At 52.6% G+C, this 26073-nt stretch overlaps 1 protein-coding gene across 2 annotated transcripts; it reads left to right on the top strand.

Annotated features, from left to right (window-relative positions):
- Nucleotides 1–7441: 7441 nt before the first annotated feature.
- DMRT3 (doublesex and mab-3 related transcription factor 3) lies at nt 7442–21617 on the top strand. Of its 2 annotated transcripts, XM_032866731.1 has the most exons (3): nt 7442–7901; nt 20136–21133; nt 21581–21617. In XM_032866731.1, the coding sequence occupies exons 1-2, from the start codon at nt 7442–7444 to the stop codon at nt 21101–21103; spliced, it is 1428 nt and encodes a 475-aa protein (XP_032722622.1). In that variant the 3' UTR covers nt 21104–21133; nt 21581–21617. The 2 variants fall into 2 exon arrangements, with proteins under 2 accessions (XP_032722622.1, XP_032722621.1); XM_032866730.1 differs by having other exon boundaries at nt 20136–21607.
- The last annotated feature ends 4456 nt before the right edge of the window (nt 21618–26073 follow it).

The raw sequence follows: 26073 nt of genomic DNA, 5'->3' as shown, positions 1-26073 counted from the left end.
GAAATAAAAATGTTATTGATGACTGAATTTCCTTGTGTGTATATTTGGTGAGCGGTATTAAACAGGAAAAAAGAAATTACTTGTATTTTCTTCGCTCTGTGCTTTGAAAACATCTATTTGATTTCACCCCCGTCTGTTGTAATCAATAACCTGACCATCTTGTTTTTTATTAAATGCACTTACTCTTAATTTCATCCACCAGTGGTTTTAGAGAGAATAATGTGGAGTTACCTATATAGGTTTGACATTATAAATCACTTCTTGGGGCTGAATCGTATAGTGGTATCGATTGATCCTGATATATCACAGAAATTTACTGTCACTTCTGTTTTCAATTAAAGATACAATCAGTCAGATAATGACTTAATTGGATTTTACAGAAGATTGAGTTTTATTGCCCAGTGCTTTACGAGTTTAGTTAAGGAAGATCATTTTATCACACTTGTCAGGCCGCTGCTACTGCGGGCTGTGTGCCCTTCGGGGTGGCTGTAGCTATTGTGAAGGCGTCGCCAGGAGGCTGTGGCGCACCAGGAAGGGACCTGGTGGTGCAGTTGCAGCCTCCCAAGGCCTTCATGGTGGCTTTTCCCAAGTTGAAGATACATCGTACCCTTGCTGCCCACAGCCCGGGCCCCCTACATTTTTAAAAATAATCCTGGCTTTGTGGATCCAGGACTCTTCCAGTTCAGCCGTTCTAGAGAGGACCCCAACACAAGAATTTTGCAGGGTGGTTTTGTTGGAGAAGCTGTGCACACCTCCGTGGGGTTGGTGGGGGCTGCCCCTTAAGTGCCCCTGCGTTTCTGAAAAGCCAGGGGAGCCTGGGGAAATACGGCCAGCGCGCTATCAAAGCCGTGGCCCAGCCTATTCTAGGCCCCGGGTGCCCACCCCACTCTACCCTGGGCTGGGCTCCGGTTTCCAAGCTTCAGGATCAGGTCGGGTGGGCAGCTTCTGTCTTTAGAGAGACTCCTAAAGCAGCGCCCAGTGCCGAATCTGGTTCTGAACCCTGCGCTACCCTGCCCCCAGGAGGGCCAGTCCTGGCGGGAAGGCCGGGCTCCAGGTCCACTACTCCCCTGGTGGTGTTTATTTCTGACTGCGAGGGAGGGAGTCAGGCTGGCCCAGCAGGTGCTCCGCGTTAGGAACTTGGCAAATTCTGAACAGGAGGTAGAGCAAAGAAGGAAGGCTTTGTGGCTGGGTTTTAACCCTATCTGAATACACGTATTGAAATCAGTTTTCTAAAGCTTTGCCCCTTTTGTACGGAGGCCGTAACAGCAAGGCCGCTTCCTCGTGCAGGCGATATCCCTGGAGTGTGCGGTGTACGAGTGTGCCCAACATGCGTGTGCAAGTGTGGGCATGTCGGGCATCCCCTGTGCGTCTGGCGTTGGCTCGGGACGGACCCGAACCTTTCCAGGAGTTTCTGCTGCTCCATCTCGGGGAAACCGAGGCGGGCTCACCGAGCCTTCCGCTCCCGGGAGGTGGGTAAGCTGCCGCCACGCGACGTGGGGCAGTGGACAAACGAAACGCGTGCTTTTCCCCAAGGCCACGTCGGGCTCCTGCAGGGGCTTTGGGCTAGGCGACCGTCCCCCCACTACCTGCGGCGCCCCACTCCGGTGCCCCCTGCACTCATCCTAATGAGCTGCAGGACTAGGGCACCAGAGAAAGCTGCCTTACAGGCCCGGGGCGACCCTGATGACACTGCTTCCTCGCTGTCACAGCCACTGTCACAGTCATAGCGGGGGCTCCCTCCGAAACCCAAGCACGAAACCGCGGTTCGGGGCAGGGGCGTGAGCCAGACCCGCCGAGTCGTCATCACGGTCTCCCTCGCACCTCGTGGAACCCGGTGCGCACGCCCCAAAACCGAGCCCCTCTCCGCTTCCCGGGAACTTTGGAGCCAGACCGGTCTCACACGTACACGCACACGGCCCCGCATCTTGACGTTCTGCATCAAGTTGTATTAAAAGAGCTTTGTGGAAAGGGCCACGCGACTCAAAAAATGCCTGAAGGCAGCGGGTGGAAAGTGAGGGATTTTTCTCGGCCCTGCCTGCCGGCTGCCAGTACAGGAAGTTAGCCCGGGCCTCCGCGCGGGGCCCTCGCCCTCCTTCCCGCTCTGCGCGCACCCACGCGGACGCGGCCTGAGCCCTGCGGCTGCCCGCTCAGCCCCACGCCGGCCGCCCCTTCACAGAAACGCGAGCGATCTCGCTCAGCCGCCTCTTCGCCCACTTCCCTCCCTTCTCTACGGCAAAACACTCGGCTGACTTTCCACGGGTTCGGGGAGGCGGCCCAGCCGGCCGGCGAGCACCCGGAGCGGGTGGGCGGGGCGAAGAGCGCAGTGGGCGGGGCGCTGGCTGGGTGGGCGGAGCCCCAAGCGCCCCGGAAGTCGCCCCGCCCAGGAGGCTCCGGAGCAGGCGGTGGAGACGAACGTCCGGGCCTAAGGCCCGGGTGTGGGGCGCCTTACGAGGCCGGCGCCCCGCTCCTCCCAGCGTTACTCTCCCGCCTCTGGTCGGCCTTCCGTGCGTGGAGTTCGCCGCCAGGGCCCCCGGGGCTTGGGTGGCGCCCGCCGTTTCCCGCTATCCCCGGGCCCCCAGCGTTGAGCTGGGGCGTCTTTCCCGGAATTCCACGCCGCCTCGCGCTTCCCCCGCAGCGGGACTTAGTTCCCGGGCCGCGGGGCGAGAGGGCAGGCGGGGGGAGAAGGGTGTCCTGGCAGAGCGGCTGGTCCTGGGGAAGAAGTGAACCAAGGCCCCGAGAGCGAGCAGCGGTGAAAAGAAACTTTCCTTGCCCCTTCGGTGTTGCTCAGAGTAGCTAAAAAGATTTCCTTGGCCTTCCTGTTTTGTTTTGAATGCTGAAGGCGCAGGGGAAACATCTTTAGAATGTTCTCGGCCCCGCGCTGCTCGAATTTTCCTTTGGGGAGGACATGCTATTTTTTCCCCCCTTCTCTCAGAAGGCGGACAGGGTTTGCAGGCCGCCCACGGCGAGCCTTCGGCAAAATGCTGTAGGGACAGCACCGGCGCCCCAAGGGCACCCCGGGCCCTGCTGCCCGGCGGGGTGAGTCGGGACGGGCCCGGGAGCCCCATCCCCAGCGCACCCTCGAGGAGGGAGAGGCCTTGCCCGGGGCCTCCTGGGAAGCGCCCTGAGGATGCACTTTTCCACTTCCCCCTGCGAAGCTCGGGGCAGAGGTGGACGCTCCGTGGGCCCCTAGGATGCAGCAAAGCTGGAGCGACCCTCCCCAGTCCTCCCCGAAATGATGGCGGCGGGCACGGCCTAGTGTTTGGACGGGGTCTGAGGCACCTGCGCGAGTGGGAGCGCTCGCGCCCAGTCTTGAGCCCCTGATGGTTTCGAAAGTTCGAGAACGTGAAGCACCGAGCCAGCAGTAGCACCTGCCGTCTGCACAGGGCCTGAGGGCTGGTCTATGCCCCGTTTACTTAAGAATGCCTTGGCCCTTAACGATCCTCAGGCTGCCCACCACCAAAATGGTGTGGGGACAGGACCGTCCTTAACTCTCCTTGTGCCCAGCCCTGTCTCCAGGCCCATCAGACGTGTTCATTCAACACCCCCACTCCGCCCCAGGCCGCGCCCCGCGGTTGCCCTCGACCCTGCGCCCCAGAGGTTGGCTACGGGGATGCTGTGGGAGGTGCGCAGTAGTCTCTCCCCATTTAATTGAGGGAGAACAAGGGCATTATTGTCACCTCAAGAAATCAATTGCTGGTTGTCCCACCGCTTCACCGGACATTCGTTCCCCACTTTCAGTTTGAAGCTGGCCAGAGAGAGCAATGCCTAGAGGCGTGGACGGGATGAAAGCCGAGAAGTTCACGCGCGGGCAGAGGGGGCTCATTTTCCTGCATGCACCCGGCTTTCTGCACGCCCCGGCCTCCAACGTCACCGTGGTCGCGATTAAAACGGAAAGTAAGAACCCTGACCTCCCCCTCCATGAGAAGCCAGCAAAGCAGAAAATTTCCTGCCGCATTCTACATCCGGGACAATGTGAAACTGTCCTTTTGATTAAGTGGGGTTTTTTCTTTGTTTTGGTTTTTGTTGTTGTTTTGGGGGTTTTTTTGTTTCGTTTTGCGGGGAGGAACATCCCCCAGGACTCCTGGACTTGGAGTCAGAACATCCTTGGCTTCTCAGCTAGGGCGTCTGCATTCCCAGCTTTTAAATATACACACCACGAGATTGTGCGCCAAGAGAAAGAGTGACATACGCACATTCTTTCACCCTTCCGCTGTTAATAACTGTCACAGTTCTACCTAGTTAATTGTGGTTTGAGCGGATGCACCACCCAGAGCAGCACATGAGTGGATCCAATCGAGTGAGGTTACATTTACTTGTAATCCTCCTCCCTCCCTTTCCAATTTCTTTGATGATTTTTCCCATAAGCGCGTAAGTGGCGGGGACTTTAGGAGAACAGGCCGCTCCTCCCAAACGTGATTCAGACCATATGCTTTCTACATTCATTCCCGCTTGGGCTTTTCTTCTCTGCACTAACTGCTAACACGTTATAGTCACCTTGAAATTTCCTCTGCTATTTTCCAATTAAAAGCTTAATAGCCCTGGAAACGGAGTTCATGTGGTGAAGTTTACCATAGCCCCTTGTTCTGAAAGGCTTTCTGCTGGGATCCCATTATGTGCTTGAATAAACCCTTTCTGCAAACAGAAATGGGACTCGGGGTTGTCAGGTGTTGGGTTACAATAGACTTTGAGGCAGGGGACATTTTACCAACATAAATACAAACCTGTTCCTATAGGGAGATGTTGTCAAATACTGGGATATGGAAAACATTCCCATCAAATATGAGAAAAGGATTATTGCGCTATATCAAATGAGTATTTAGGTCTCAGTCCCCGATGTGCACTGGAGTGAAACGGGGCCCCGGACCAAATAATGCCGGACTGTTCGAGTGGCAAAGGGATAGGGTGGCTAGGTGACTGAAGGAGGAAAGGAGGTCTCCTTAGTAGTGGGAATGACCCGCCCCCCCCAAAAAAATCTGTTTTGAGAACTGTTCATTTCCTTAAAAAAAAAAAAAATCCTTTACTCCCAAGTTACTTATACGCCCTAGTTACCCTGACCGTTTGGAGAAAATTGGGAGTCGTGTCTGAAAAAAAGTCCATGGTCTCTTCACTCCCAAGAGACCCGGAGATTTCCGCGCGAAAGTTCCCAGGTTCAGTGTCATTTTAGACCCTCCTTGTCTTTACCTGAAGGTAACATCCCACTTCCCAGCCCCTGGCCCCCAGGGGTTCCGGTGACCTCTGCCTCCAATCCTGAGAGCTTCTGAAGTTCCTTCCAGCTGTAGTGTTTCAGGGTTTGTTTTCCTAGCGAAGGTTGGAAGCAGGGGGCTTGAGGTGGGGGATGGGGATGAGAGGCGCCCGAGGGGGTCTGTGCTGACGCAGCTTTGGGGGGAAGCCTCCCAGGGGTAGTACTCTAGCATTAGGGTTTCCTGCCCACGCCCCACCAGCAAGCTAGCAAACAGCGATCCCCAACTCCAGGACTAGTCTGAAAAGAAAGACGGCTAAGGGCTTCAAGGGAAAAGCACCCAACCGGGTTCCCTTTATAATCCTCCTCCCTTCCCGGAAGGGCGCAGGGTTGGCCGCCTGAACGCCTGGCGACCCTTTACTTGAATTCACAGCAAACACAGAGGGACGTTTTCCTGTTGCTTGTTTGCTTTCAGGGCAGTGCAGAGAAAAACGGCCTCCCCGAGGGGACAAGGGGCGCTGTGCCGCCGAAGGGTTGGCCATTGCTGAGGACTCGCCTCGAATTCGACTCGCCCGGCCTCCAAGAGATGAGCTCAGTGCCCTCTCAGGAGCCTGCGGAAAGAAGGCTCGGGAATGCCGTCTCCCCCTGCTTTCCACGGAACCTTTGTGCTCCCTGCACCGCCTCACCCTCCTGTTTTTGTTTGTTTCTTTGTTTACTTGCGTGTGTTTGTGTTTGCTTAGGCTTCCCGGTGCATTGCTGGCGTCTGCATTAGGCCAAACCGGTACTAGTAGAGAGACACGCCGGCAACAGCTTAAACAAAGTGTGATGCGGCCCCCGTGTGCACGGGCGCGCTTCCAGTCCCAGCCAAAGACGCTGGGGTGGGGGGAGGGGAGAACGGCCCCATCTCTCATCCGTAACTCAATCACTGAGTCTGCGGGGGTTTGAGTGACTCCAGATCTCGGTTTGGTGGCATGGTGGCCGTTGGGCAGAGCGGAGCGGGGATCCTCACATCCGCTAACTCGTGGGGCGCGAACGTGGCTCCTCCGTCCGCTCTCGGAAGGTTAGACCCGGCTCTTAAGCAAATCTTCCATAAGAGCACTTCCGGGCCTTTCAGGACAGAAGCTGTTCTTCACTAAAACCTGGGGAGGAGGGTAGACAAACAGAATCAAACGCCAGAGAGGGAGGACTGTTTTTTTGAAATAGCCTGCAAAATGGGTGGTCATCCTTGGGCCAGCAGGTTGTCATCAACATTCATTTTACTCCACAGCAGCAAAAGAGAAAAAAAATTGTTGCAAAAGGAAATCAAGGAAACCAAAATTTCCCGAACCAATTCCACCGCCCTAACCCAATGGTACTCGCCAGCGGCCGCACGGCCGGACTCGCCCCAATTTAAAACCCTCTCGGCTCTGGCCAGGTCCCGAGCGCACCCGCAACGCTCCGCTAGGCTCCGGATCTCGAGGAGCCCTCCCTGCGGCCAAGCGGGGGCTTGAAAGCGGCCTCGGGCTGGGTGCCGCCAGGGCAGGCCTGCGGGGCGAGGGGGGAGGTGGGGGGGGGACGAAGGGGCCTTACTGGCCTACGGGCACCCCCACCCTCACCGCGGCTGGTCCACCTCTAACCCGCCCCGAGGGCACCGCCGAGTCCCGGAGCGCCGCTGTCCGGCAAAGCGTAGGCAGCTTGGAGTAGGGGGCCGTGAGCGCCCCCGCCAGAGGGGCCTGGCTGCAGGTGGCAAGGAAGGTGAAGTGCAGGGGACTCTGGGGGCGCGAGCGGAAAGGAAGGAGGAAGGCGTGGAGTGGGGTGGAGAGTGGGGAGCGCAAGGAGATCGGGACCCCGGGGGTGGGGGTGGCAGTGGGAGGGAGGAGCGGTGGGGGGAGGGCGGCGGAGGAGGTGCTGCGGCCGGCCTGCGCGCGCGGGAGCTGCAGACCAGCTGGCTCAGACCGGAGCCAGAGCTCCCGCCGGCTCTCCGCAGCCGCCGCCGCGCCTCGGCGACGGAGGACGTGCTGGCCGAGGCAGCCGCTGACGGAGGCGCGACGCGCGTGGGATTGCCGAGCACCCTTGGGAGGCTGAGGCTGCGGGCGCCGCGGGATCGGTGAAGACGGCGGCCGCACCTCCCGCAGTCTCGGAGCGCACGCGGCCGCCGGGGCTGCGGGACCGAGGAGCGCTCCGCCCGCCCGCCGCCCCGGAGCCGGCCTCGCTGCCCCGCGGTCCAGCGCCCCCTGGCCCGCTGCCGCAGCCAGCCCGCCTGCCCTCCCTGGAGCCCGGGACATGAACGGCTACGGCTCCCCCTACCTGTACATGGGCGGCCCGGTGTCGCAGCCGCCGCGGGCGCCCTTGCAGCGCACGCCCAAGTGCGCGCGCTGCCGCAACCACGGCGTGCTGTCCTGGCTCAAGGGCCACAAGCGCTACTGCCGCTTCAAGGACTGCACCTGCGAGAAGTGCATCCTCATCATCGAGCGGCAGCGGGTCATGGCCGCGCAGGTGGCGCTGCGCCGGCAGCAGGCCAACGAGAGCCTCGAGAGCCTCATCCCGGACTCGCTGCGCGCCCTGCCCGGACCCCCGCCGCCGGGGGACGCCGCCGCCGCCCCGCAGCCGCCGCCGACCTCGCAGCCGTCTCAGCCGCCGCCGCCGCCACCAAGGCCCGCCGCCGAGCTGGCTGCGGCCGCCGCGCTGCGCTGGGCAGCGGAGCCCCAGGCCGGGGCGTTGCAGGCGCCCCTCGCCAAGCCAGGTAAGAGTGTCTGCGGGGCGGGAGCCGGGCGCGGCGCGTCGGCGAAAACTTTGCAGCGGTCGCGGCGGCTTTGGCTGGGAGGCCCGCGGGAAGTGTCAGGCCTTACCGCCCCGCTCTCGCCGAGCCCGTTCTCGCTGTCCGGGCGCAGGCCGGCCTTCGCTTCGACCCGCAGCCGGCACAGCCCAGGCACCCGCGGGCAAGGCGCCTCGGCGAGGCAAACGGCGGGCGGGACTGGGCGTCGGGCTCGCCGAACGCCTTCCCCGGGGGAACGTGGCCGCCGCCGGTAAATAAAGAGGTCGAAGCAGGACCAAGTTAAAACCCACGCGGGCACACAGCCCACCGCGCGGCCGGGCTTTTCTGGCTGCGGCCATAGAGGGCCTTGCTTTGGGAGGTTGGGACAGACAGGGGCAGGTCACTCTAGCCTAGGCCAAGGTTTGGCCGAGTCCGAGCTGGGCCTGCTTCTGTGGCCCCAGGAAACCGGAGTGAACCCGAAGCCTTTCTAGTAAGGCACGGACTATGGCTTCCAGCTTCTTGTGATGTGTGGGAGGAAGCCCTATTTAGAAGCTCAGTGAAATGGACCAGAAAGCTCCCTGAACTGGTATGGGGGACCCCAAATCTGGCGCACCCAGCTCTTACAGATCTCAGATCTTTGAACGCAGTGTCTCAGGCTGCCCTCAGCGGTCTCTTTGGTCTAAAGAAGTACAAGTGAAACTTGTCATCGGGCAGGGAAGAACAACTCTGTCCAGCCCTTTTCCGGGGGTTCTCAGTTCTCAGGGCCATGTGGGCCTCTTGCTACCAAGTGGCAGATTGGGAGCGAGGGCTCTCTTACCTCCCCTTCAGTTGTCTCCTCCTCTGTGGGGCTACTGTAGAGAGGGTGGGGGGGTGGTCCTGGAGGTGGGCATATTCTCACAATCCACCTCCCTGCTTCCATCTGCTTCCTCTCTCCGGGCCACAGACCCCGGATGAGTGTCTTTCCTCCTGGGGTATCGCTAGCTTGCTGTCCTGCCCAGCCAAGTGCTCCTGTGATTTTAGGCTCTTGGAGTTCAGTGGACACGTATTTGATGTTTCCCTTGGACCCGACCAAGTGTACACAGGTAAAAAGCACATCTTCCCAGGAAGGGGAGTAGGGGCTATACTGAAATTTGGCGAGCGCAGGCCCTGGAAGGGCCAGAGGCCTCTTGTAGGTGGACCTCTGATAGAGCTTCTGGTTACACCACCTTTTCCCCCCAAAAGACACTCCCATTGGCTTCTGGAGAGACGCCTTCAGGAGCAGACTCACTGGTGAGGGGATAGGCAGCCTGGCTGGCACAGGTCTGTCGGCTGTCCTGTTGCTCAGTTACGCTCTGCAGGCTTGAAGCCCTGAGAATATCTATGTGAAGAGGAGGACTGGGCATTAGTGGACGGAGGACAGTTTGCTGAACTTGGATTTTGGGGATATTTAATCCAAAGTAGGGTATAAGCATAAATGCGAGTAATGAGCGGCCCCCATCCCCCATGCCTTGGCGATCTTTTGTCCGTCTCCTCTCTTTGTATTTATACATTTGCCGTAGAGGCAGGGGAGGCGGGGAGAAAGAAGGGTCACAAAGATTCTTTTTGCTTTTCTCCTTTAAGTTAGGACAAGTAACCAGGAGGGTTGTGTCTCCGTTCTAGAAGTTGACCCATGCCAGTAACTTTTCTTAACCTTCCGTTTCCAGTTTTCCCTGGCTCCGTTTCCCCAGCAGCCTAGCAGGAGTCAGCGAGTCTGTCCCCTTGGTAGGATTTTGCAGTGGCCGTCTGTCCGGAGGCACCCCAGGGGCGTTGGGTTCGGGAGTCTTTGTCCAGAGGGGATTCTTTCACACCCTGTGGTCTTCAAACCGGTCTTTGGGGTAGCCACAGTTCAAGGCTTCTAAAGAGTCGCAAAACCAAAAAACCGGGGGAGGAGGGGTCCTGAGAGCAGGAAGGAAGGCGGGCGGGGTAGTGGCTGCAGTAGTGGGCTTTGGGGAAATCGAAGAGGGAGACGGATTTCAACTGGAGAAACCAGCCCTGGTGCACTCCCTCTTCCTCCAAACCAGTTATTTGGGGATAGCCTGAGCCTTCCAAATCGAAAACAGTAATTGAAAAGGAGACCAGGCTTTGGGGCACCCGAGGCATCAGGAACTAAAAGCCCAGTTTCCAATTCTTCATTCCTCAGACTCCATACTTTGCACATTCATTTATATAACTTCAATGGGTTCGACCCCGTAGTTCCATGCTTTTAAAAAGCAGCCGATCACCAATCCAAAGGTGGGAGGAGGCAGGAGAAAAACAGATAATGCTTCCCATTAGGAAAGCAAGGCTACAGATGGACCCATTCCATGCATTGCTTCATATGGAGGAAGCCCATTTGGGGTTTAAGTTAGGGAAGACTGTCTAGTGTGGAGACCGGTTGCTGTTTGTATCATGCCTTTTTGCGGCTCTTCTTGTAATGTATTTGTGAGTAACATACTATGCGAATTCAGCAGCCTATCGGATACTCCTGGACAAGTAGCTCTCTGCATTTAGAGAACTAAGAGACACTCTGTTAGAATAGTAGGTCCACATGTACTTAAGTTCACAGACCATTAGGCACCTCCATGTCTCCTGGTGCATTATAGGCATGTGTTTGTTGTGATATCTGTGCCGAAAATGCCGCTGGTTCTTTTTGCAAAGGGCCTCTTTAGTGCATAGCTGTGGACACAGAGGCTTTTTTGCTGCTGGGTACAAACACAGGTGCACAAACTCAGGAGTCTCTCCCTCTCCAGAAATCTTTGAGAAACCCGCTCGCCCTAGAGAAGTGTATGTTTCTTGGGCACTGCTGGAAGAAAAACATCCATTGAGGGAGTGACACGGTCACACCACAATTCAGTTGTGTTGCTGAAAGAAATCTCTATCCCAAAATTCCGCTTCAGGTTCTTTAAAGGAATGGGGGTTATTTTATCTAACAGTGGAGGACGCTGAGCATTCCTGTCAATATGGCCGTGGCCTTCAGGAGACGTTGCACACTCTAACGTTAGGACTTCCAGTTCCGGACTGGAGCGCTCTCCTCCTTCTGGGTGTGCATTTCCTATGCTCCTTGATTATCGTGTAGGACTGACCTCCTAGTATTCGGGTTTGATTGAGCCCCAAATTCTAACTTAAGCTTCTTTGTACCGCTGACTCACTTATTCTCCTAAATTCCCTCTTTGTCCTCTTCACCTTCTCCCCCTGCCCCCTCCCTCATGAAAATGCCATGGGAAGTGTGAACCTTCTTCAGCTCTTAGTGTATCTGAGTCAGCAGCGTCAACCAGCCAAGCCAGCCTTTCAGGACGAGGGCTCAAGAGCTGAGGCAAGTTAAGGGTCACGACCAAGGTGAGGAGCTTGAGTTACATTCCTGTGTTCTCCTCCCTTCCCCCACCCCAGCTTTTCCCCCAGGAGCGTGTCCTGAGTCCCCCCAGGGCTGTGCAAGGAAAGACCTATGGCTATAGAGTCTTCCTACATTCGTCTACACAGTAAGTAGGTGCACAGGTTCTTTGAAATGCTCGTAAAGGAAAAAGAAATCAAAAACAGCATATTTGGTTAGGAACCGAACAGGATCAGATAGGACAGAAGGAGCTCCTTTTCTGTGGGTTTCTCCTGAATAGGAGCAAACAGGAGATCTGTAGGGAGAAAAGAACAGTGTGGAAAACTGTCTTTAAATAATTTTACCTCTTGCTGGACTCCTCTTAGCAACTTAGTGCTGGCTCTGTGTTTTTTTGTTTGTTTGTTTTTTGTTTTTTTGCCCCAGCTTGATTGAGTCCTGTCCCATCTTCTTCCTAATATTTAATTTTACTGTATTTATTTATTTATGTATTTGAAGAAGAGACAGAGGCACCTGCAAGTGTAAGGATTGTTGCCCGATCACTGGTCCAGGACAGAATAGGAAACTCTGGTGATCATAGGCTAAAAGAAAACGAAAAAAGAGGGAAAGACTTCAAAGTCATTCATCAAGCGTAGTTATGAATTTAAATAAAAGCGGGGGGGGGGCAGGGGGAAGTCTGGTTATTTAGGACAGCTCGACCTGGGGCGAGGAGCCTGACTCACAGTTGCCCTTTGAAACAGGAACACCGACCCAACGCAGAGGATCTAGCGGTCCCCTACTCCTGGTCCCTCGCAAACCTTTCCCCGGGGCTGGTGCAGGAGGCGGGGGTGGGGGGGTGGGGGGGGTGGGAGGGAAGACGCAGGGCGCACAGCTAGGGGGGGCATGAACTTGCAGGCGGTGGGCCCGGGGCAGCGTCTGGGAGGGGGCCCCCACCCCGCGGCACCCATGCCTGCGCTTTCCTCTCGGAGGGCAGCGGAACGGGCACCCCAGGAAAGGTGTGCGCAGCGGCGGAGGCATGGCCGCCCTGGACCGCTGTCCCCTACCACCCGGTCCGGGTCCTGGGGACACTGCAGGCGGCGGCTCGGCCCGCTCCCAGGCCAGCCGCACCTTCCCGGGCTGCTTCGGGTGCCGCCGGCTCCCTCCGGGCCCACGGGGCCGCGAGGGCAGGGCAGGGTTGCTGCGCGCTGCGGGGGGAGAAGCCGGCGGCCCCTCCGCGCCCTTCCCGCTCGGTCCCTGCTGCCGCCCCGTCTTCGGTGGGCGGCCAGACCGACCACAAAAGCGTGCACTCAGGCAAACCAAAAATAGGATGTCACTATTGCCCGGGGCACACTTCGACTGAAAAACTTCCAGTACTCGTCTGAAGTTCAAATTTAACTGGGCGTCCTGCCGTTTTGTCCGGCAACCCTAGGCCCAGGCAGTCCCCCCTCCCCAGCCCCAGTCACCCCCGAAGGGCGCCCCTGGGGGGGGGGGTGACTCCAGTGCGTCCACCAGCTTCTTACTGTCCGTGGGGGCCCTCCTGTCCCTCTGGCGGCACCAGGACAGGGCTGGCAGGAAAGAGGAGCGCGTTGTCCGTGTCTGGGAACCGCAGGTCTGCTGCCAGCCAGCAGCGAAGCCCCCACCCCAGCTCCCCAGCTCACTCCTCTGGGTTATAAATCTGGGGGATAGCCGGGCTCTGGACTTACACAACCAACTTTTCTTTTCCCTGATGGATGAGCTCCCGGGTTTAAAAGATTACAGTAATCACAGGAGGACAGTGTAAATCGAATCCGATAGCAATAACTTTCGCGGAAGGTCAGGCTCAAGTGAAATGTTACCAAGCAACAGGCATTTTGTTTGCAAAATACAATCAAAGAGCACTGATGAGAAATTCTTCCTGCCGCCAGTCAGCACTTTCTGCTAACAGCTTTACAGAGAGAAAGTGAGTACATCTTCATAAATCAAGGTCCCCGGAGGACTTGGAGCCCCTTTCTGGAAATGCTGCTCCTCTTCCTGACGGGTGTGTGTGTGGAGGTTGGAGCTCCTAATCTGTTTGCCTGCCTGCTTGCCTGCCTCCCCTCTCCCTCCCGTCCTCTCTTCCTCGCCTCTTGTTTTCCTCCTTTCTTTGGCTTTTTAAACCTGCTCTGGCGCCTCAGGTCTCTGGATTTCCATGCCGCGTCCCACGTGGGCCTCGAACTGGGCTCCCGTGCTTGCTCTTGGCAGAGATGGGGGCCTGACTAGTGAACAGCGGGTGGGGTCCTCCCTGGTCCTTCACCCTGGGATTACATCCTGTCACTCTCCAGTCCCACAGGCTTGTCCGAGTGCCGCAGACTTCTCCAAAGAAACTAATGGGAAAGGAAAACCTGTATGGGTTTTTGTTCCCTTTTGATTTTATCATTAAACAGCTGTTTTAAAAATGAACACAATCAACTACCAACTTACCAGTATTATGGAAAACGGAACGTTCAGAATGGGTCAGTTCTGTACTAAATCTCTGATTTCTTTTTTGGATGGCAACGACTAGGCAGGAGTACATTTTATGAAGCCGGGATTAGGCTTCTGCTCCCCCCCCCACCCCGCCACCGTTTAGTACTTTTATTAGTTCACTATGTGTGTTTGTTGCAACCATTGTCTCTACACGGGAATGTTTACAGCAGTATGAACTCTGTGACTCCGCCCTAGTCCGCCCAGCTGCTGGCTTTTGAGTTACTGGCTGTGTTTCAATGTAAAATTTGACCAACCACGCAGGTAACGTGGAACTTTTCTAGAAGAAGATTTATACTGTGAGCGTCTCAGGGACCAAGAGGCAATGTTTTGATCAGCTCTGTATTGTCTTACATAATACATTGCCTGGGCACGTAGTAAGAGAAGGAAGGGTTTTTGTTAAATGGATGGATGAATGAATAGCCAACTGCATTTTTATCAGTTCCGAATAGACTTGGAGATTTATAGGTCATTTACCTCCTGCTTCTTGAAAAGTGCTCCTGAGTCACCGAAGGGGTCAAAACTAAATTTTTGCAAGACCTACAAAGTCGACAGTTGTGAGTCTTATTTCCTTAAGGTCTGACCTTTCTATACCAATGTTCCCCCCCCCCGCCAAATATTGATCCCGAGGAAGCATCCCGTGTTGTTAACTATTTTTTAAAAAGCAAAGCATGACAACTGTGTACTTTTCACAAGTCCCCCTACCCCTCAACCCAGGAAGAAAAAGAAAGATTTTCCACTGATACTCATTCCCTGTTGTACTTAAGATTTTCAGCCACTCAGGGTTTTTTTAATGAGTCAGCACTTCCAGTGTGAGATAAAGATAATAGAAAATGTAAAAAAGTGTGTCTCCGGTTAGTGTTCTGACGGGGCATTGGTCTCTTCTAGAAGCACTGTCCTGCTTGGGCTCCTTCCTGTCATTGCTGTGAGATTTGTGTGCTTGGAAAACCACCCATCAGGGAACAGTTAGAGGTGTGTCCCCAAAGCTCGTCAACAGTAGAGGACATACAGTCCATGTTCCAAACTGTGTGACATGATTCCAGAAAGGGAAAAAAAAAAGTTCAGTGACTTTTGTACTAGGAAACATTCCTCTCTATACCAATGCTTTTGTATTTTCATTCAAGATAATATTTTGGTTTTTTTTTTAAGATTTTGTTTATTCATTTGACAGAGATCACAAGTAGGCAGAGAGAGAAGGAAGCAGGCTCCCTGCTGAGCAGAGAGCCCGATGTGGGGCTCGCTCGATCCCAGGACCCTGAGATCATGACCTGAGCCCAAGGCAGAGGCTTTAACCCACTGAGCCATCCAAGAGCCCCTGGGTTTTGCAGATATAATTGAACAGAATGGATAAAACCCACCACATTCACGTCTGAAAAATTCTCCATTTTTATGTGTATGTTTATTCCACATATGTGGTAGGCTTCCCCAAAATATTTGAAAAGAATACCTAGGTTGTTTTTTTTTTTTAATATGTGACTACATTTTCGCATAAAAACGTCCTCTAAAGGAGGAAAGATTTTGCAAACTGTAGTTTTAGATTGGAAGTTACTTTTGTGTGAGTGTTAAGTTTCTCTCCCTTGTTAAAGTCTGTAGTGAAAGGGAAAAAGAAGTCTTGTAGCTATCTTTAGGCTGATGTATGTATTTTCTGAAGTTGGTAATATTATTGTTGATAGAAAAAGTTTCCTTCTTAATAATATATCTCCTTCTTTTACATACTTTGACCTGAGTGAAGGGTTTAGTTCCTGGGTGGCTAGGAATATTTCTCTATCATGAAACATATGAACTTGAAGAGTGAGTAGTAAGATTTTTCAAATTCCTGGATGTTTAAACATGAGAAACAGCAGACTGTATCACTTTCAGTAGGGGATTTGGAATTTCCCATGAAATTGGTTTCTTTCTACTTTTTGGGTAGAAGGTCTGGGTATCTGCACGCATATTCTGGGGGTAAAAATGTTATCAGTTGGAGTATATTCTTTTACTCTCTGTGTTCTAGGAATTAGTGTGTCAGTTTCAAGAAGAAAGAAGGTAAAGTGTCTGGGGGACCATTTCCCTTTTCATTCTGTTGGTTGGCAGTGTCACATTTCTGTATCTAGAAAGGCCTTTGTGTTTTAAGCCAACATGAACATTTTATAAAGTTCATTTGGGGGGGGACCCTAGAGATATAAAGCAACACCTGTTATTAAATTACACGTTATTGCTGGGCTCGAAACCCACCCTCTATAATTACTAGTGAAAGTCTGTATTTATAGAATAATGTACAGTGCATCTAGTTTAGGTACAACAGGTCAACCACTAGTAGGTCGTGCCACAAAATCGCGTGGGCTCCAAGCTCTGCCCTTCAGAAATGGTGGTGGTGAGGAAGGATTCTTGGCACAAGGTGAGAGTCTAGTCTACTCTTGCCCAGGTTTGCAACCCCAGCAGCCTGGGCTGGGGACAGGGATCCTGCTCCCCCGACAGCCTGGGCCAAGACTTTATGGGCTGAATCCGAGCAGGAGAGCATTGGCTGTGCCCCACTCCTTGGTTCCTTCAAGGTCTCCTGTCCTCCCTCTGAATGTAGTATGAAGAGTACGGAGCTCAGGTGCTTGGAATGTCCTGAATTTGTAGATTTGATTCCTGGGACACCCTGTTCGCTTTCTTCACCATGTGGCCCTAGCCTGGACACCGAGCTGGAGAGGCCAGCCTGACTGAAACCTGAGAAGAGAGCGTGGATGAGTCAGCACCACTCCCAGAGAAGCAGCCAGAAGCACGTGCTGCTCCCGGCATGCCACTATGCCACTGTGGGGTAGGGGGAGGGCAACGGGGAACCAAGAAAATCAGAAAGGCAGGGTATTTTTTGCAGGCTGGGGGTTCCCAGCTGGTGAACAAGCTGGCCCAGCGATTGTCCTGTGGCCTCTTCTGCAGAACAGGAACACAGGTACCAAGGCGGAATCTTGCATCGTCAGATTCAGTGTCCTGTCACCCAGGATCCAGGAGACTGGGATAGTGTATCCTTGGCCATTTTGGAAAAATGGTGGATGTGTCCGATTTGCCAGAACATCGTTCTCTAGCTCCTGTCTGGCCAAACCTCTGCTCTTGGAATCACTTTCTTCTGGGGCCTGGCATGTTCTGTGAAACAGTGAATTTGGTGATAGACCTCAACACATTTTCCATAAATGGAAAACTTATTTTCCATTTGGCAGCTCATACGGGGTGGGAAAAATTATATCATATCATATATTATATTTCATTTTATTTTTAAGGTAAACTCTACCCTTAACAGGAGGCTTGAACCTGGAGATCAAGAGTCAAGTACTCCATAGGCTGAGCCGGCCAGACACCCTGGGAAAAATTATCTTTTAGCATAGGAAGCCATTTTCAGGTTCACTCATTTTAAAAACAGCTAGGTTTTGAGCTTCCTGGCTGTACTTATGTACCTTTTATTTCCTAGAAGAACCAGTTGTTTCTCTTGCTTTCCAAAAAAAGTTACCATCCCTTACACTGCGGTGACACTGTGTGTCCTATTTCTTTCTCTCTCTCTTGTTTTTAATTATGGTAAAATATACATACAATAAAATTTACTATCTTAACCTTTTTTAAGGGCACAATGTAAGGGCACTAAATACATTCACAGTGTTGTGCCTCCACCATTGTCCATTTCCAGAACTTTCTCATTATCTGAAAGCCTGTGACACAGTAAGTCCCAGTCCCTCTTCCCCGCCCCCGCTAACAATCATTCCACTTTCTGTCTCTGTGAGTTTGTGTGTTCTAGAGACCTCGTCTAAGTGGAATCCTAGAATATTGTCCTTTGTGACTGACTGACTGACTTCACACAGCATAATCTCAGGGTTCATCCCCATCATAACATGGGTCAGAATTTCATTCCATTTTGAGACTGAATAATATTCCACTGTATATACGTACCACGTTTTCTTTGTCCGTCTGTCCATCCGTGGACACCTGAGTTGCTCCCACCTTTGGCTACTGTGGGTGATGCTACGATGAACCTTTGTGTACAGTACGTATCCTGCTGGATAGGAAGCAAGTTCTTTGCTGGCTGTGTTTGCTTTTCTCCTTGTACGTGCATCTCCTCTGCCCAACGAGCTAAGTCCCCCCAGGTGGGGGACCAGTCTTAGACTTCCTGGTATTTTTCACCTCCTTTTTTTCTGTTTCCCTCAGTATCTTACATATTACAGGGATGCAAATACTTGATACTGATAAGACTAGGTAAAGAAAGCTTAGAGGTATACAGTATTGAAAGCACAATTTTATTTTAATATTTACCTGGGGCGTGTCTTTGACTTATTTTCCCAGGCTCCACTGAGGAGGGGGGCGAAGTCCAGTCGTGTGTTGAGGCCAGTGCTGGGTGAACACACAGTCCCTGTCCACTCATTTTCCGATGCTTAATAACAGAGTAAGCGCTAGGAGGTACGGACTGGTCAGGAGCCAGGATAATGTAGATAGGTCTGCCGATTAGAATGTGAATCTATAGAAGCTTTTTGTTGTAGCTTTTCTCTCTTGGATTAAGAACAAATACCTGTTCACTGAGGAGAGGGCATCAGGATTCCCTGTCCTGGGGAGTTGCAGGAGGGAAGATGGCAAACTTCTCTTACAAAAATAGGTCTTGAGCACGTCCCAGAGGTGTTGCAGAAAGCAAAGTTGGCTTATATTTCTGGGCCACGGATGACCCCTGCGTAGAAACCTTGTATTGGAAAAAGCAGTAGTTTACTTAAAATGCAGATTTGGGTTAAGTGAATTTATATCAGACTTAAGACTGCAGGTCGTACTGATAAGAGTTTAAGCCTGTTTTAACATGCATTTACCGTTGCCAGACACGTACTGGTTGCTTTGTGAAGAACCAACATTTTGTTTTTCCTTTATATTGAAGATAAATCCCACATTAGAAGAATGTTCCTAAATGGGCCATTGTTTAAGGCTTTTGAAACAAACAATACATTGAAGGAGGGAGATTTTTGGAGCTGCAGTGATGAAATGCCACCGCTGGTTTTCGAAGTACAGTCAGGTGTGCCCACAGAGAAGGAGACAAGGAAGCCATTCAGGCTGGGCCGTAGAAAACACAGGCAGACCAAATGTTTACAACCTGACAACTGGGTAATTAATAATTTTCATCTTTAGATCAGTTACACTGGCTCTGAGTAGAGACAGCCAGTCAGTGTTTTCAAAAGGATAAAAATCTACTTGCATCTAGTGTGCTAGTAAAGAATACGTCCTTTTATTATAAAGGTCTGTTGGCATTTCCTACTGCAAGTAAATCCAGGCTACTCCCTTCTGCCTGCTTGGCGCTGTGATACCAGCCCTTTGGGCGGGCAATGTCTTGGGTCAAAATGCTAAATTTGGAACTGTTCTAGTTTCCAGCAAATCTTCCAAAAATCTTGGGATGCTTTTTTTTCCCCCCCTTTTGGTATAATTCAAGAAGGTGTCTTTCAATCCTTTCCATGAACCTTACTAATAAAACAGTTCATGAAATGGTTTTACCTCTTTACCCCTACAGTCCTGGAGTTATGGGCTCCTTGTTTCATGGGTGGGTCATGCCCCTGTGCAATTTGACAGATCTCTCCAGCCATTTCCTCCCTGTCCTGTGACCTGCCCTGCCATTCAGAATTCACAGCTGGTTTTGCTTGACCCTTAGTGCAAGGTGCGGGACCCAGGTCTGTCACTCCCTGGAGTGGCTTTGTAAGAAAGATTTCAGTGAAGAGAGGCCTCTTTCTGGCACTTCTACCGATTAGTTATTGTACCAGGTAACCCGAAGAAACATAGGACCAGTTCACAAGACCTGTGTAATGCAAAATCTGCCTATGGGAAATGGATTTATAATGTGAAAATCCCCTTCTATGGATAAAGGGTCCTGTACCCGCTGCTGACGTCCCTGGGTAACACCAGCCCCCTCGTTTGCAGAAAAAGAGCCAGAAGACAAACCTGAGCTCATTTTCCCGTTCTTCCCTGGGCTGTGTTGATCCCTAAACCTGCAGAGGTCCCTATTTAGATCGTGACTGCTATGACAGCTACATCTTTTATGGTTATAGGTACTGGATCCCTGTTCTGTGTTCAAGGCAAGCCTCTCTGTGCACATCAGTCTGAGAAATCACTCCAATTTCTAGATTTTTAGGTAGTCTGCCCCTTCCCCCCACATTGGCCAATGAGGTGGTTTGGATTCTTCTTAAAGGCTTTCGGATCAGGGGGTGCCTGCCTGACTCAGTCCTGGAGCCTGTGACTCTTGATCTCAGGGTCATGAGTTCAAGCTTCACATTCGGTGTAGCGATGACTTAAAGTAAAAAAGGAAGAACGAAAAGAAAAGGAAAGATAAAGAAAGGCTTCCCGTGTGTTGACACCCACCCAGTGGCGTCTGCCCTTCCAAACGGCCTGTGTACGGCTCTCCCCCAGCACATCTGTTCCTCTTCATGCTCGCCGGGACAGGATTAACCCAGCTGTTCTCTGCTTTTCAGACTTGACAGAAGAGCGGCTGGGGGACAGCAGCTCCGCCGACAACACGGAGACCTTCAGCGACAAAGACGCCGACCAGAGGAGCTCCCCAGATGTGGCCAAAAGCAAGGGCTGCTTCACCCCGGAGAGCCCCGAGATCGTGTCTGTGGACGAGGGGGGCTACGCGGTGCAGAAAAACGGAGGCAACCCGGAGAGCCGCCCGGACAGCCCCAAGTACCACGGGGAGCAGAACCACCTGCTGATCGAGGGCCCCTCGGGGACCGTGTCCCTGCCCTTCAGCTTGAAGGCCAACCGGCCGCCCCTGGAAGTGTTGAAAAAGATCTTCCCCGCCCAGAAGCCCACGGTGCTGGAGCTCATCCTGAAGGGCTGCGGCGGGGACCTGGTGAGCGCCGTGGAGGTCCTGCTGTCCAGCCGCTCCTCTGTCGCCGCGGCCGCCGCGGATCGGGCGGCCGAGCCCGAGGGGCTGGTGCTGCCCTCCAACGGCCACATCTTTGAACACAGCCTGAGCTCCTACCCCATCTCCTCCTCCAAGTGGTCCGTGGGCTCGGCCTTCAGGGTCCCGGACACGCTGAGGTTTTCCGCCGACTCCAGTAACGTTGTCCCCAACCCCTTGGCCGTGCCCCTGCAACATCCTTTCCCCCAGCCGCCCCGCTACCCGCTGATGCTGCGGAATACTTTGGCCAGGAACCAGTCGAGCCCCTTTTTGCCCAACGACGTGACCCTGTGGAACACCATGACCCTGCAGCAGCAGTACCAGCTGAGGTCCCAGTACGTGGGCCCCTTCCCCGCCAACTCGGCCGGCGTCTTCCGGAGCTCGCCCGTGCTCCCGACGCGCACCCCCGAGGACCCCCGCATCTCCATCCCCGACGACGGCTGCCCGATCGTGGCCAAGCAGCCCCTCTACACCGAGGAGGACTATGACGAGAGGTCCGACTCCTCAGACTCCAGAATACTCAACACGTCCTCCTAAAGGCCGCTCCCTGCGGGGCGGCGTGACCAGGTGACCTTTTCTGTGCATTCGAACCCCGGCCCGCCAGGAGAGGCCGCTTCCTGTGTCCACCCTTTCCTTCTGTTTGACAAAGTGACTGTGCTTGATTCTATACCTTAGCAATAAAAAGCATAACTTATTTAATTTCTTGCACTTCATTGGAAAAAAAATGCCAAATAGCTCTGCTCTGTGGCTTTAGTGCTGAATGTTTATTGTCAAAGAGAGTCTGATGCTAAGAATAGTCTTGGGAAAGCCGGGTCCAGCGCAAGGTTTATTTGGGGAGGGAGCGCTGGGGGCCAGCTTTGCTCCCAAACTCGACCCGGAATGTCCGACAAAACAGTATACTTGAATGCGGTTTTGTGAAAGAGGATTCCTCAGGATCTGTAAAAACGGAAGCAAGCGATTTCGGTTGCAAATGGACCTTCTATCCTTATGCTAAAATTCCTTCTTGCATTTTAGAGAGACGCTGCACTTCAGGAGGGAGTGAACCGCTCTCAAGCTTCTGTAAGCTCGGGCAGTTTTCAGAGACAAACTCCACTAAGAATTCTTCTTTCCACGTAGCTGAACTGAAACCTGCGTGATGTCCGTGTAAAGCCCACCCCAGCTGTGAACTGCATGAAATGTGTTGTGAAATGAACACAAGGTTAAGCTTTGTCCGGTGAATGTAGCATGCTGAGGGCTCTAGGAGAAAAAAAAAATAAACTAAGGAGACGATCTTCGTTTATGTCATTTCTGCTTGTGGAAAGAGGATCTCTAAAGAGAGAAATTTGATGTAAAAGCTGCTTCCTAGCACACCGGTCGGGGGTCAGGGGGTCTGTTGAATGGGGACATTTCTTGAGAAATATGAATGACAGCTTGGGGGCTGTGTTCAGAAAGAGGATTTCTTGTTTAAGAATAGAGCTCAGTCCAGTCCCTCCACACCTCCCACGCTCCAGCAGATGCGCCGTGAGTGCCTCGTATGTGTAAGAGAATGCTTTTTGTCTGCTATTACCCGAGTCACCTGTCGGTGAGTCCGAGATAAGCAGGGATGATCATGGAGAGTCCCATTCAAGGAAAAGTAAAAATGAAACCATTTGCAACGTGAGGCGTAAGTACTTAGCACTGTGCCCGACACACAGAAGGCACTTGGTGAGAGCGATGATTGCTTCTGATTGAGCTCACTAGGTTTTGCATTCTTGATCAGATATTTTAAAAAGAGAGTTTTCAAACAGTAATACTCAGTGGTGCCCACAATAGCCACTTCTCTTGCTACGTCTGTTCTTCAAAGTGCCTGAAAGCAAGGATGACCACTTAAGTCAGACAATAAACTTACAAAGGTGGAAGGAGAAGGAAATAAGGATGCAGAAAGAGCTCCCAAGGCCAGACGGAGTCCGAAGGGCTCTTCATTCTGGAAGGGAGGAGGGCAGGTCCTCTTGGCCTAAGTTTCTCCCTCAGCTGAGGGACAGGAGCTCCTATCAGCTGCCAGCCACTCCTGGAAGGGGTCCCAGGGGGATAAAAAAGCTACTTAGGACCAAAAAACCCCATCTTATCTTTATTTCTATGGAACACTTTGGGAATGAGAATCTCTGATGGGAAAAATTTATGTTAATTGGACTAATATGTGTTTCAAGGACATGGGTCCCTACCAGGGAGTTTAAAAGTACATACTCTTGTTGTTTGGGTTGTATCTTAACATTAGCGTATGTGTCAAGGAAGAAAGTGAGGGAGTGAAGAAGAAAACAGTTGGACCCCTGTTGTCTGGGACATTTTATGTCGTGGTGATGGGCTGACGCCTGGGCCTACCCAGGCCGAGCGTATTTCCCAAGGTGTGTTCGTCTCAAACGCTTACCTGCATTCATTTAACAAGCAACAGTGGGAACAGGTCCCCTTGAGCCGATGGGGCTACGAAATCTGTCTGCAGCTGTTCCTTCTTCAGGGTGAAGGCCCGGATGGAGCAGCCCTCGCCCTAAGTTGCAGTGTCTCTCCAGCGCCATTGCCCCGCCCCCAACAGATCTCCAAACTTACTGACTCATTCTGACAATGGCCGGCAGCGTGGGGTCACCTGTAAGGCAGGGACCTCCTAGGCTAGTGCAGGTATGTTCGATCCTTGTACAGTCTTCTGAAGCAGGACCTACCTGTTTTGGGGGGTAAGTGTGGTCGGGGGGTCAGATGGGAGAAATCGGTTCAGATCCTGCATCCCACAGTCGCTGTCCCCTCTCAGATTCTAGCTCAGCTCTCAAAGACCACCCTGCTCTGACCCGTAGCCCAGGGGCGCTCAGTTACTCCTTCACATACGAGAAACAAGTCAGCCAGCTCCTTCTGGGGTGCTTGGCAGATGGCTTGTTAATCCACAGGAAACCAGGCCTCCCGCCTCCCCCGCTAGTGAGGACCAGCCAGAAGCTGGTCTTAAATGCCTTGTTCATCCACCATGGGAGTGTGGGTGGGCCAGTCACCCTCTATAGGTTTGTCTGCAAGTGTGCTCCCCGCACCGCAAGGCTTCCCTTCTAGTTTAGATTCCTGAGCCCTGCTTGTTGAATTCAGGATCTCGGAGAGCCTCAGCACCTCCATTTTTATTGTCCTCCCCAGGTGTTTCTTAAATCACAGCGACGGGAGAACATCCCATCCTTAGGTTTTCTTCTCAGGTGCATGCACCCTAAAGGGGCAGAGGGAGAGGTCGAAATGCCCGAGTCCTTCACTCCTGCCCTCCGTGGAGTTCAAGGAACTTCAGGGCCAAGGTTAATGTTGGACTCAAGGACACATTTGGGATCAGAAGTGCCTGTTTTTGGAAACCCCTGATGGGCAAAGCACCTGATCTTAGCACAAATTCGCTCCCCTTTCCCTCAGGGAGACTGCCGCTTAAGGCTCCGGGATTTTCCAGTGCTGCTGGCCCTTCAGGTGTGCCCTGATTCCAAGTTTACTAGTGACACCTGGAAATAGGTTTCGCTCGGGAGCTGGAGCTCTGAGTTGTAAGAAACATTAATAATTCCCTCCCCGAGCCCTCCCTGTTTGACTAAGATAGAATTGACATACAACATTGTGTCAAATTCAAGGTTCATGAGCTGACAATTTGACTGGTATACATGTTGCAGAATGATTTCCACCAGAAGGTTAGTTAACCTCACATAATTACGTTTGTGTGGGGGGGGGCGTGGGTGTGTGGTGAGAACATCTCTCTTCTGTTCTCTTGGTACCTTCCAAGTGTACAATGTAGCTATAGTCACCATGCGGTGACTTGGATATCTAGAACTTTCTCATCTTATAAGTTTGTTTCCTTTGACCCACATGTCCCCATCCCACCCTTCCCGTCCCATGGCAAGCATGGTTCTACTCTGGTTCCGTGAGTTTGGATTTTTAGGTTCCATGTAGAAGCGAGATCCCACAGTACTTGTCCTGGTGTGACTGGCGTATTTCGGTTAGTATGTGACATTTGCTTTATCTCTGGGTCTGGTGAGGGACACTTAGGTTGTTTCCATGTCTTGGCTATTGTGAGAAATGCTCCAGGGAACAGGGAGTGGCAATCTGAGATGCTGACTTCAACTTCTCCAGAAATGTACCCTCAAGGGCCATTGCGGGATCATAGGGCAGCTCTGTTTCCACGTTTTGTGAGGAGTTTCCGTCCTGTTTGCCAGAGACGCTGCAGCAGTTTGCAAATTACTAATGTTGCACAAGGGCTCTGTTTTTAAAAATTTTATTTTGATTTTTTTGGAAAATGTTTTGTTCATTTGTTTCAGAGAGAGTGAGCATGAGTCAGGGGAGGGGCAGAGGGAGAGGAAGAAGCAGCCTCCTGCTGAGCAGGCAGCCTGATGTGGGGCTTGATCCCAGGCAGGACCCCGGGATAACGACCTGAGCCAAAGGCAGATGCTTCACCAGCGGAGCCACTCAAGGACTCCCTTCTTTTCTCATTCTTGCCAGCACTTAGTTTCTCTTGTCTTCTTGGTCATAGCCGTTCTAACAGGTGTGAGGTGATGCCCTCCTGTGAAAAATCAGTGCTCTTGATGATGGGAAAAACAAAAGTAGTTGCACAGACGTTTCTAGAAGCAAGGCATTTCTTAGCTGGGTAGGTGGCTGTGGTTGAAATTAATAGCAGAGTGCCTGGACAGGTGACAGGAACTGGGGAGAGGGGGCAGGATTCTGGATCCCCTGGTCCAGGCTGTTGGATTTAACTGCAGACTTCTAAGAGCCTGAGAACATTTAAAATTCACAGAAAGAGACTGGACCGGAGGAGGAGGTGTGTCTCGGAGCAGTCCTGTGTTATGGGGTCCCTTTCGGGACTCATTGTCCGAGGTCCCCAAGTGGCCCTGTAGGTAGGTTGGTGGGAGGTGATGGGAAGGGGGGCACCCTGGAAACATTTGTTGGGTCCCCAGAAAACAGGCACTGGCTGCCTCTGATCTGACATGTTTGAAAAATGGACTTGATTTCAGGGCGTACTGTTTCAACCGTTCATTCTTTATATGTGCATTTACTCAGCAGAAGTGAGTTGAAAATAAGATGGATGCTAAATTTATATGTTAATTTTCACATTGAAGCCATCCTCTACTTGAAGAATAAGATCAATGCTTCAATTTCATTTCTTATGCGGGACCGAACGTTGTCATTACCGGAAAAAAAATCATCTCCGAGTGCATCCTCCCCAAAGTCCAATCTCCGAGGGCAGAGTTGCAAGGGGCCATCTCGCCTCTTGCTGGTCGTCAGTTCGGTGAGGTGCCTTTAGTGTCCCCACAGTGTCATTTGCGATTTCAGTGTGAAGGGTCAATGAAAAGGGTCGTGGCTTTCCTAAAGTACAATGGAGATTTTTTAGCGATTGGATTCCGAGAGTGGGTGGGGGTCGTTAGACTGTGTCAAGAGTTTCATATGTCCCACGGGCAAAGCCACTGCACTGAACCAAAAGTAAATTTATTAGTTGCAGAAAAGTATACCTCCAGACGACCCGAGTCACTCCTTGGTTGTTTTAGAGCCTGACCTCATACTTACTT

The sequence above is a fragment of the Lontra canadensis genome, unplaced genomic scaffold (genome assembly GCF_010015895.1).
Source record: "Lontra canadensis isolate GAN:19392208 unplaced genomic scaffold, GSC_riverotter_1.0 scaffold31, whole genome shotgun sequence".
Taxonomy (NCBI): Eukaryota; Metazoa; Chordata; class Mammalia; order Carnivora; family Mustelidae; genus Lontra; species Lontra canadensis.
The sequence above is the reverse complement of the archived record's forward strand: the minus strand, read 5'-3'. Positions and strand labels throughout refer to the sequence as shown.